Here is a 12,279-nt window from a genome sequence, read left to right on the forward strand (position 1 = left end):
CTTTAGCTTCTCACAGGCGTGCACAGCACTGAGTGTACACATATCATGACTAACAGTGGTGGTAATTTAGAAAAGATCCACCAATCCACTCTGTCAGATCAATGTACATTGACTGAGACCTTAACCAGCAAGCTGTGTGTTGATTAGATGCCTGATCTGCACTAAACTCAGCTTTGCTCTTCACCTAATGTAATTTGCTGTACTGAGCTAATATTGATACATAAAGCTATTCATGCTCACATGTATCATACTGCAAAAAAAAAGCCGTGACAGTGTGTAAATTAACATGATGTAGTGATTTATAGGTTTCATTAACCCATATTTCATTTACAAAAGAAAACCTGGTTTAAATTGGGGGGAAAATGACCTCTTTGGAATTTGATGGCTGTCCTTTTGAAACCGTTGCATAAAAAAATTAATTAAAAATAAAATTTTATGATTTTATATATGATGACTTTTGATGAAATGTGTTCATGAAAAGAAGGAAGAAGAGAGAAGAAGAACAATGGAAGAGAAGAAGAAGGCAAAGATGGATGAGGAAGACAGAAGGATGGAGAAAGGAATGGAAGGAGGGAAGGAAGGCAAGAAAAAAAATGAAAGAACGTTTTATCCTAAATTTGAAAAATTATTGAGAAACAGCAGCTGAAGGCAACAGTAAAAAAATACCGTTAAAAAAAAAAATACAGCAATTAAAATACTCAAAATAACAAAAAACAAATGAAAAGTGATTATAAACTACTTGTTAACTAAATACTCCAAGATTTCACTGCAACACAGCAGACTTGATACAAAGAAATTTATTTCCATTTAGCTCACAAAGGGAATCTGTTTCAGGAAGTCATTTGAAAAGGGAGACTGCTCAGAACTGCTGTTACTACATTACTGACAACATCGAGCAATTAGACAGGAAACATGTTGGTTTAGATCTAAAAAGGGGAAAAAGCACTACAGGAACTACTCTCTGAATGTCAGGTTTGTGTGTTCCAATAAGATCCATTACATAGTTTGCCCATTGGCGGGTTTTGTTCTTTGTCTGCAACTGCAAAATGTCACAGCCGTGAGGTAAAAGACCACAAGAAAACTAATTAAAAAAAAAAAAAAAAATGTAAATAAAAAGGACAACAATGCATTAATGTGAGATGACAAATGAACGACGCTGGAAAGTTTTGCAACAGTCAGGGCAAATAAAACAAGCAAGCAAGAGTCAACAGAAATAACCAAGAATTGAAATATGAAGAAATGTCAAAGTCAGATAACATATGATATTAAACCACTAAAAAAAAAAAAAAAAAAAAAAAAAAAAATGTAAACCCACCACACTGAAATGGATTCAAAGCCACATAATGCAGTCATAGCTTGAGCTAAATTTGTGCATTTAACTTCATTTAAAGAAGAGCGTAGTTGCCTACACTCAGCTTTGTAGGTGTGTTCCCATATAGTCCTGATCAAAAGTTTAAGCCCACTTGAAAAAAATGGCACCAAAAATAAAATGAAAGAAAAGAAAAAAAAAATTCATACTTTGCATGGTTGGATCTTAACAAGGTTCCAAAGTAGAGCTTCAACATGCAACAAGAAGAAGTGGGACTGAGACAAAACATTTTTTGAGCATGCAATTTACTGAAAACAACACTTAAAATGAAACAAGCAGTTTCACAGCTGATCAAAAGTTTAAGACCACATGCCTTTAAAAGGCCAAATCTGTGCAAAAATGTGTCATTTTCTGTCAGGTAGTCACACTGTCATGATGTTCTGATGGCAAAGGGGAAAGGGTTGCTGAATGTGTGCCATCGCTGCTGAGGTGGGATGCAGTAAGACAGGTTTTTGGGATTTCTTAAATGATCCTGATGGTTATGGAACAAAAAAAGTCAAGTGGAAGACCCCCAAAAAAATGTAACCAGCACTGCGCTGATGGTTCCAATTGGCCGTCCGTCAAGACACTGGACGATCGTCGACCCAAATTAAGGGTGTTACTGGTGTCGACTGCAGACCCATAACCATCAGAATCTGAGACTGAAGAGCTTCAAAAACAAAGGCCTTGTCTTCTTGAACTAGAGTTTTTTTTGGAGGTGTGGTCCTAAACTTTTAAGTGGTCTTAAACTTTGGATCGGGACTGTATTTTTTTCCCCAATAACTTATGTTGTGTACCGTGTCACTGTACTTCTGCAGTGTGTGGAATAGGGCTGTGCGATATGACCAAAATCTCATATCCCAATATAAGACATCTATCATCCCGATAACGATATAAATCACAAAATTTTTACATTTTCTGTAAATTCTGTGAATCTTGAGCAGCTCGACTTGCATGAAGTGTGTTCAGCTGGGTGCTGTGTACCTAAAGTTGAGACTTTTAGCTATACATTTTTAGACATAAGTTGTAACGGACGCCGTTTTCTTTGCGAGTATTTATTACACAGCGTGCTCTAGAAAGCCTGTTCTAATGTTTGAGTCTAAGGTTTATTTTTTAGCACCTAACGCCTCTTTTTTGTTTCTCATCCGTAAAACTCTGCATACTCTTTCACGATTTAGTTTATTTTGAAAAGCCTCAACAGGATCTTGAGCTTTATTGTGAAAGGTTTATTTGCAAAACAAACAAGCGGAAGGCGGAGCAACGCCATTGTTTTACCGTCGTGGTTGCTAACGACAACGCGTAAAAACAGTTGCTTGTCTGTCCGTAGTGTTGTCATATTAAATATAAGAGAGAACTTTAACAGATTAATATAGCCACTATAATGACCATTAAAACGATGAAAAATATTTCCGTAAACAGTTTATTTTGCGACACCATGAAACAAACGATAGCGTAAAATGAAACGATAGATGTTTTTATATTATCATCCGATAAATATCCTTATATTGAACAGCCTTAGTGTGGAATATAGTGCAAACATTAACTAAAAAAAATAGCATTAAGTGCATTAAACTTGCAAATAAGCAGAGCTGACTTAAAACACAGGATGAGCCACACAAATTTCACATACTGTGCTGGATTAACTTTACTATTTAATTTAGTAACAGCTGTGTTAAAATAAGTTACATTAACTCATCTTATTTTTTATTTTTGGTACAGTTGAAAAGTAAGAAAGGAGAAGCACAAACAAGATGAGACGTCAAAGAGATGAAACAGGGCAGACATGTCTTATCCTAAAGATAAGACAAAACAAATGACAAAACAGAAACGTGAACACTCAAAGAAAAGATTAGAGACATGCAGGGAAAATGCAGAGAAGGAGAACAGCAAAAAGAAGAAGAACGGGAGGGAAGACAGGAGATAAAAGAAGACAGAAGACAAAAACAGCAGGTTTCAGTGTTTTGCGTGTTACCTATGAGTCAGTGTTCTGCCTGAATGAACTTCTCCAGCAGCTCAGAGGTAAGCGTGGGCGAGCGTGTGTGAGAAGGGTACAGCGAGGTAGGGATCACGTTACCCTGACAAGGTGCAACGTATTGAAAAACAGATGAATGTGGATGCAAATATTGCTAAATGTAATATTTTTCTTCCACGCCGGTGGGTGGCAACAGCCAAATCAAGCATCACTTTGAAATTACAGCAGAGATTTTACACAAACATTACTTGGCAGCGAACATTTTGTACAGAAAAGTGTGAACGTTTCTTTTTTTTTGTATTTTCCCAAACAGGTTGCATAATTAAAGATGACATTTAAAAGGACAACTTCAAATGTATATTTTAATCTGCTGCTTTGGAGTCTGGCTGTGTTGACCGCATTGGCTTCGGATACACTAAATAGCTTACTTTTTTGTGGGGTTGGTTTACATTGGGCTTTGGTTTAAAGAGAGATTATGTTGTGCAAGTTAGTTTTTTGTTTTGTTTAAAGGTAAACAGTAACGATGAGAATCAAAGAACAAAGGAGTAGCAAAAAGCTTTCCTGTAGCTTAGGCTTGTTCATGAGTCTAGGATCATAACACTCAAGGCAGGGGTCAGATGGGTTTTGTGGGAAGTCTATATATATTTCCCACGGTGCTCAGAGTGCAGATTATTTTAAAAGTTACCTGTGCTGTCCTTGGTGCAGCTGGTTCCCACTGCAGAAGGACAAACCAATGTGGACAAATGTTCACCCTGCTAAGATGTCAAGTTCACACAATGTCTGGAATTAACAAATGTTTTCTCATTAGCTAAAAATAAGTATGAATAATTTGTTTTGTTTAGTACTTGTGATGACATCTATAGACTTAAAATGAGATTAATAAATCTAAAAGAAGGCTTCAAAGTTAAGTAATTTCTTCTTATAAAAGACACAAGATGAATACATAACTAATTCTTCTGCACTGAAGATGCCACTTAAGACAGAACAACACCACATGCAAGTTTATCAGGCAATGCCTGTAAAACATTTTCAGCCGCTAGCCCGCTAACAAGGTGACACAAGCACAGCACAACCTGTAATATCCCAAACCTAAACCCCTGAAGATCAACAAGCTATTATTGGCAGTTTGAATTCAATTTTACAATCAAATGCTAACATCAGTAGAAATTTACATGATTATAGACACAAAGATGATTTTGCTCATCTGACTGCAGTGTTTTTATCAACTGCGTGATAAATATGTTGTGTTCAGATGAGCAGAATCAACCTGGGATGTTCTTACCTGGATTACAGCATAGGGACCTGACACCCCTTCTATAGTTTGAACAAAAAAACTTTTCTTCCTATTCATAATAAATGTTCACCTCAAGCTGCCATGGTAACTGATGGCCTGCTGAACTGCTCAGATATATTCATGACTTTTTGTAACATTATTTGGCATTTAGAAATGAAGACATAAATGCATGAGCATAATAAATAATGTGGGAAACCAAAAAAAATAAAAAATAAAAAGTGCTCTTATTTTATAATCCACTTTGATGTGTTCTAGTTCAGAGCTACAACAGAAGTTCTCTCCTCCAGCTTGTTCTGATGAGTTTATCCATATCTCTCCATCCTCCATCTCATCCAAATTAAATTCCCCTTTCCCCCCCATTATAATTATTTCCCATTTCATCACAGAGCGATGCATAAATTTGCACATCAACCTCTTGATAAACGCCCATGTCTGCTTTGCAGTGGAACTGAATTTATGTTCTTGTGCACTTTTGTTCGGTTGCCTGAGGACACCACTGTAATCATACCCCATCTATCCCAGTGTGCTGTCTCTGTAATAACTGATTCACTCAGTATGTGTTTTTTTGCGCCTGATAAACTGAAAAAAGAAACATCTGTGAATGTTACATTGCTTATTCAGTTTGGGAGGAGCAGTCTTTGCTGGTTTTGAGAAGCTTCAAGTCACAGTCCCAGCTTTATTGAACTGCTGCCTGTACAAGCAAAATGTACAATACGAGGTTACCACAGTGCACTTCTCTTGTATATAGAACTTTAGACTGCGTCTCCCCAACACTACTTATTTAAGTGGTGTTTTTTTTTTAAACACAATAAATTAACTCTGGAAATAGATTTTCTGCATTTTTACTGCACTGTAACAAACTGTTGTACAATTATAGGACATTTTGACAACAACGTAGCGCATTTTAACACATCTAAACACTGTAAATACTGATGCCTATGGAGAAATTATGTATATACAGCTACAGCTATACCGTAAACCATTCATTCTATATTATACGACATTATTTTCTATATACTAAGACGTTGTTTATGTACATTACAGTACTTTACTTGCCCAGTAGTGGCATAACTCACTTATGAAGTTATTAATAGCTTTAACATACAAAAATCTAAAAGTTTACCGTTTGAATCCACACCTGTAAATGGTATTACAAAAATGTAATGTAATAAGTGTTTTTTCTGTTTTTGGTATTCCTATGACATTATCCTCACTTCATCTCCCATTGGTTAAAATTCATGAATGATCCTGGATTGAACACAGTTGAGAACTGAAGATACTACAAAGATTGTATTTAATATTCCACAATTTGGTTGTATATGTATGATGACAATACAGAGTCTAGTCTAACTTTTTTTTTTTTTTTTTTTTAACAGTAAGAAATTATAAAAATAAAATCTTACCAAATCATCAGAAATTGTGCACATTTCCATTTACCCAGTTTCTTCCTTCAATTTTATTTGAATTTTTTATGATAATATGCTCAGAATAAAACTTCTTTAACATATTAGAGGGTAAATAAAGTCTGCTTTTTTTTTTCTTTTTTTTTCTTTTTTTATAAAATGTTGACACCTGGAAATGCCATATGGTACTGCAAAAACAACTGAACAGTGACCTTTGTGTCACAACAACCTTTGCAATACTCAGTTAGATAATTCACACTATAAAGCCACATTATTGTCACACTTCTAGGTCTCATCATTGATCGTCCTCTGGGCTTCATTTTATAATGACACTGATTTATTTCTCTTCAGATTACTTGTGGATATTCAAGTCTCGTTCAACTAAATACCACTAGGCATCAGAACCCATTAAGGTATTCCTGAAATCATCTATAGGTGTGAATGCTCAGCAGCCACAGTCAATTATTCTGTGTGGCTTTGTTCTTTGTGTTAGGAGGCAGGCTGTGCTTTGCAATCAGTCAATATACAAAAAAGTATAACTGACTGAGTCACTCAAAAAAAGAAAAGAAATAACCTACAATAAGCTTGTATTAGATTTCACAGTTCTTCCATAGCTGGAGTGAAGAAGTTCAAACCCTCAAATTAGAAGGAGCACAAGGAAAGAGTGGATTTTGAAACTTTACAACACTGCATGAGACAGATTTAATTTGTCAGTTTCTCAGAATCACAAAACAAAAACGTGCTTGTTTATTTGTCATCTAGAGGCAGAATTACAGTGGTGGACCAGCTGCAATAATAATGATTTGGAGTACTGAGTGACCTGAATGTTTTAAAGCTTCAACCAAACCGGGACTCAAATATGTAAATTTATCTATTCTTTTCACAATACATGCATTACCACACAAATTCAAAACAGCTGATGAATTAAGAAACAATAATTCGGCATTATTCATTGGACATCTACATTATTTAGGATTCTCTGATGCTACCAACCCCCCCCCCAAAAAAAAACAAAAACAAAAAGTCACGTCAGGAATAACTTCAAAATTTTCAAAGATGCCCCAAACCAGAGCGCCACAGTTTGACAAATTACCAAAAAGACCTGTAAGTAACGCATCTTACACCTATGCATCCCAACAAGGCAGCCACAGTTTAACGATTAAAATATTGACAGTTATAATCTTTTTTTTTTTTTTTTTTTTTTTTTAAGTATCTCTTCCTAGTGCCTTTTTTCCCCTCAACTTTCATCATCCTTCTTTCCCACCTCCTTTTGCAGCCTTCTGTTACAAAGCAATAACCCTCACTCTCACTAACCTGTCACAGTGCTTGTACTAATTCGACTTGTTTTTAAGTATCTTAAGTCAATGTCTGGTCCCATTTTTTAAAATAATGCATTAGAATAAAAAAAGAAAAAGAAAAAAAGAAAAAAAAAAAAGAAAATCTCCTACCCAAAACTCCCTTCTTAGTATTTACAATAATGATGACTTCCACGTACAGCTCCAGCAACCGCTTCCCTTTCCTTTTTGGTTGACCAAAGAAAGTGAAAATCTATAGCAACACATTAAACTTAAATAAACAATGTTATCTTCAAAGACGCAAGAAAATGATTTTCAGGGGAGGATTTAATCGAGTATATAACTTTAGAGCTACATCTTTCATCTGCATATTCATTAAACATGATGTTCGGTTCCAATAATAGTCTTTTGAATTCTAACTTTTGAGCACAAGAACTGATCTGAAGCTGACACACACCTACACGCACATTACAAAATTGCAATTTATGTAAACTGGGAACAACAGTACTCTAATTTCACATTTAATTTAATCTATTTTAAGATTCTTACACTTTTAACATCTAAAAATAACATCACAAGAAGTTAAATTAGCTTGAAATGAGCAGAAGTTCACAATCCACTTAAAACTTTCCTGAACCCAAAGAGAAAAGTTCTGTTGCGTCAATACAACACAAAGCTGAGCACAGCAAGCACAGAGATAATATAAATCATCAGGTATCCTCTAAGTCAAACAGGAATAGTTGCATTAATTATGATATTAAAAGGAGAGAAGAGGCTGTTCCTGAAACGCCGCTCTGCAACAAGGCTATAATTACACAACATATAAACCTGGTACTAATTAGCACCTCAGAAAATATAACTGCACTGACAAAAACATCTCATCAATTGTTTATCTTCCTCATGTCAGCAGTGAGGCACCAAAACAAAACAGCGCCAATTAATATAACAGGCCATCAGTAACTCTGCGGGCTAGCCTGCTGCCATGGAGCACGGAGATTGTTAATCAGCCTGAAAGAAAGTGACAGGGTTTGATAAAATGTGAGCGGTTACCTGTCTCCTTAACAACCGACAAGAGCAGTTCACCTCTGAAAGTCGAGTAAAAATCCTCCTTCATGCCAGTTTCTTCTTCTTCTTTTTTCTCCATAAATTATTTAATATCTAAGGAGCTGGAAAAGTGAACCTGAAATTATGCATCACACGGTGGCTTTGCAGCAGGCTTCGTGATTAATATCGTGTTCTCACCTCCATCGAGGCCTTGCTGATAACATTGCACTTGTCCCCCCGATTTATTATGTAAGGGTTCAAAGCTGTACATTAATTCCAGAGTTCAAACTGATTAAGCTGTCTGTGTGAGAATACCGGTTCACACCAGAAAGTAGATTATTCTGCTGCTAACCTCGCTAACCACTAGCCGGGCCACAGAACCCCCTCATCATCAGCATCTGTTCAGAGACGGCTGCAGGCAGCAGCTCCGAACACATTAACAATATAAATTCTTTTTATGCAGACAGGGAAGCTTTAGGCTTTGCTTTGAAAACTAACCCACGGTGTCGATTTTAGAAGGAAAATACACAAACAGCCATGACAAACATCTAGCATTAGCTGCTTAAGCTAAACATTTGCCCTGGCATTATTACAATGATACAAAAAAGCTCAGCTGATGTTACGAGCTCGCACATAGAGCTTGGTTAGGACTTGCATTTAATATAACCAAGTGTAATATTAGTTTGGGCCACCACCAAATTAGCTGAACCACACCAACTCCTCTAAGTTGCTGCGCCACTGCAAGCCTCTTTGAAACCCAGCTGTCCCTTTCCTGCTGTTTCTGCCTTATTCAGTATCATAGCTGTTCTAAGTGGTCTGTGTTGGGTTTTTGCTACAGCTGCCTGCGTAAAGTAAGTTGAAACGAGGATAGGAAGTAGAGCAGGGTGATATGACCAAAAATATTTATCACGATTACATTTGAAAATTTGTGATAACGATATAACTGACGATATAATTGACACTAGACAAAATACTTTACAACTCCACAACTTTATTAGGGGAAAAAAAAACATCAATGCATTTTCACTTAAACAAGCAGCTGTTTTTTATCTGCATTAAAGTTATATAAAAATTTAACAGTGCAAATGCAAATTCCTCGCTGACAGTTTAACTAAAAGGCATTCCAGTGGAAACTGGCCGACACATCCTCAGCATAAACCATGTATAATATCCACAAAACTTTAAAAAGAGGTTATACACACACAATACAGTAACATTATGGTTGAAGCACAGTACGTATCACTCCGCGAGGCGCCTGCCTACCGATAGCTGTAATGCTCCGACCAATCCATCAAGCGGGTGCGGTTCGTAGTCTCAGCAAAGTCGTACTGAAACATTTGACAGATTTTCGAGCGTCCGTGTACATAAAATCGTTTCGAGGTCAGTAAACACAACCAGAATTCATACATAAGGCACACGGGATTATAAGGGGCACTGTCGACTTTCAGAAAATCAAAGGATTGATTTCTAAGTGTGCCGTATTTTTCCAAAAAACAGTTATTAACGACGGCCCGCTAGCAATGCTCTACCAAAGATAGTGTTTTGTTGTGTATCTGACGGACGAAAGCCCAAACCAGTTCCACACCACTGAAGTTGCAGCATTTTTACAAACCAATCCGCTTTCGCTCTTCTCATTCTCCGTCGCCGCTATGTGCGTATGAAAACATAGGCACTGCGCATGTGCGTTTTACCCATATTCTAGCGCGATATTTCATTTTCTTATCGTTGCCCAACATTATACCGGTATTACCATGAACGGTATGATATGGCCCAGCTTAATAGGAAGGACCTAGAAAACAGCCTTGACCCCAAGTATTACTACTGCAGATAGAAATAATATTCTTGGAATTATACTGAATGGGTTACAAATAAGATTTCTGCAGTATGCATTATGTTTCTTATTTTATTGTACTTTTACTGACCATACTGGCAAGAACAACCAAATGCTCAGAAGTGAATTTAGGCAAGGCTCTCAGCAACAAGACTCTAGTCTTGTTAAGAAATGGCCGACAGGCCCAGTGAGATACATTTCTGAAATCCTGACTCACCACTATGAGAGAGAGTGTCTCCATTTCTCTCCCGGTCTGTTTATAATATACATACGCATGAGTGTCTTGGGATCACTTTCGGGCCTCCGCAGAAGCTGGCCGCCACGTTTACTTCTGAGCAGCTCGGTATTTGTGCAACAGTCAACATTACTAGCAAACAAATGATTCAGTGGTTTGTGTTTGTGCATGGAAAGGAGCAGGGGAGGACAGAACAGCAGAAATAGTTCACCTAAAGTTCAGTTATCTGTAGCAAGCCACACAGACTGTGCGTATGTACACGAACGCAGGTGTTTTCTCCTCAGTAGTGATGAGCGTGTGTGCGCTGTGTACCTTTGTCGCTGAAGTCGTCGACCAGGATGATCTCGGCTATGAGCTGTGGGGGAGAGCGATTCAGCACGCTGTGAACCGTCCTGAGCAGCGACGACCAGCCCTCGTTGTGGAACGGGATGATGATTGTGGTGTTGGGCAGCTTCTCTGCATACAGCTTGTGTTTACAGCTACACAAACACATGGAAGACACAAATAAGAGGGGAAATAGACAAAAGGGAAATATGTAATAATATATTTTTAGCCAGTGTGAAGTATCTCATTAACTACTGGACAAAGTTTGATGACTTCGATGCCCAATTACTGTTAGTAACACTAACAACCACGAACAATCTCGACACACACTTCTTTCTAGGAAAAATCAATCCAAAGCTCAGTGGTATTCTGAAATCGGTTGTTGCTACTGCGGTTCCCGCCTTCTGCTTTCTGTGTAGTACATGCAAAGGGGTGGGGGCGGGGGATCCTAGAAGGGAACCTTGCAACCAAGTAAACACTGGATGGTACCAGTAATGACAAACCAATCCAATGCTCAGTAGTACTCTGAAATCTCATCTAGAAAATGACAGACAATAGTGAAAAATAGCTATAATTCAAGGCGTGATAACAAAGGCCTCCAACTCCATAAAGGATTATAGGCCTTTTCGTTTGGCCCCAACAGAAATGTAATTTTGGATTGCTCCCTGGAATTGGTCACTATTGGTCTGTTCTGATCAAAGTTGTCCCTAATTACAGTATTCACATGGGTAATACATCTACAGGAGATAAATCTTGGAACAAGTGGTTGATGAGCAACGACTGTGTTGGTGTGACCAGTAATGGCCTGCATTTTCCATCCACTTTGTGCCAAAACACTATGGTAGATACACACCATAGTTCAGTTTGTTAAAGCAGAACACTGCATTGACAGTCTGAACATCAAGTTTCACAGCAAAACCCTGTGAACGCTGGAAAAACAAACACGTTACTGGTCACCTGACCGTTGCTTTCAAGCTTGGATGCTGCGAGCTGAAAACTGTTGTTTGGTCTCTGGATTGGAGTTTGAGATCCAGCTCTCATCACCAGTGAAGGTCCTTGACTTGAAAAGGCCAGCTTAAAACAGATTAACAGTTTAAATACTTTCTGTGTACAAGTGCAAGTTTGAAGCACACAATGACATGATCTATGAGCACTGATTGGCCAAATTTAAATCAGGGACAGTTTTTGATTTTTGTGAAGACGACATTTTCAGATGTCTTATTCTGTTGAGCTACAGTCTAACATTCAAGGACATTCAATGAGCTGTTGTGTTACAAGAAGAGGAAGAAATCTTTATTTTTAGAAGTTAGGAGGAAGATTTGCACATTTTTCCTAATAATCTTTTAATATTTTTAATGACCAAAAAAGTTGCAAAAATAGCTTTATTCCTTTTCAACCTGCTCGATGAAGTGTAACCTAAATAAATTGCAGATGGACTGGAGATATACAGTGGGGCAAAAAAGTATTTAGTCAGCCACCGATTGTGCAAGTTCCCCCACTTAAAATGATGACAGAGGTCAGTAATTTGCACCA

At 37.4% G+C, this 12,279-nt stretch overlaps 2 protein-coding genes across 2 annotated transcripts in view; both read right to left on the minus strand.

The window, feature by feature from the left end:
• The window catches only part of LOC113030060 (polypeptide N-acetylgalactosaminyltransferase 10-like), a 38,676-nt gene extending 27,585 nt beyond the window's left edge, over nt 1-11,091 (minus strand). The window contains exon 1 of the mRNA XM_026181121.1: nt 10,735-11,091. Within this exon, the coding sequence (XP_026036906.1) occupies nt 10,735-10,915 (181 nt within the window). The 5' untranslated portion in view covers nt 10,916-11,091. The remainder of the gene's footprint in view (nt 1-10,734) is intronic.
• LOC113030056 (polypeptide N-acetylgalactosaminyltransferase 10-like) overlaps nt 1-12,279 on the minus strand; it is a 512,613-nt gene that overhangs the window by 120,221 nt on the left and 380,113 nt on the right. The window lies entirely within an intron of this gene.

Source organism: Astatotilapia calliptera, chromosome 10 (assembly GCF_900246225.1).
Source record: "Astatotilapia calliptera chromosome 10, fAstCal1.2, whole genome shotgun sequence".
Lineage (NCBI taxonomy): Eukaryota > Metazoa > Chordata > Actinopteri > Cichliformes > Cichlidae > Astatotilapia > Astatotilapia calliptera.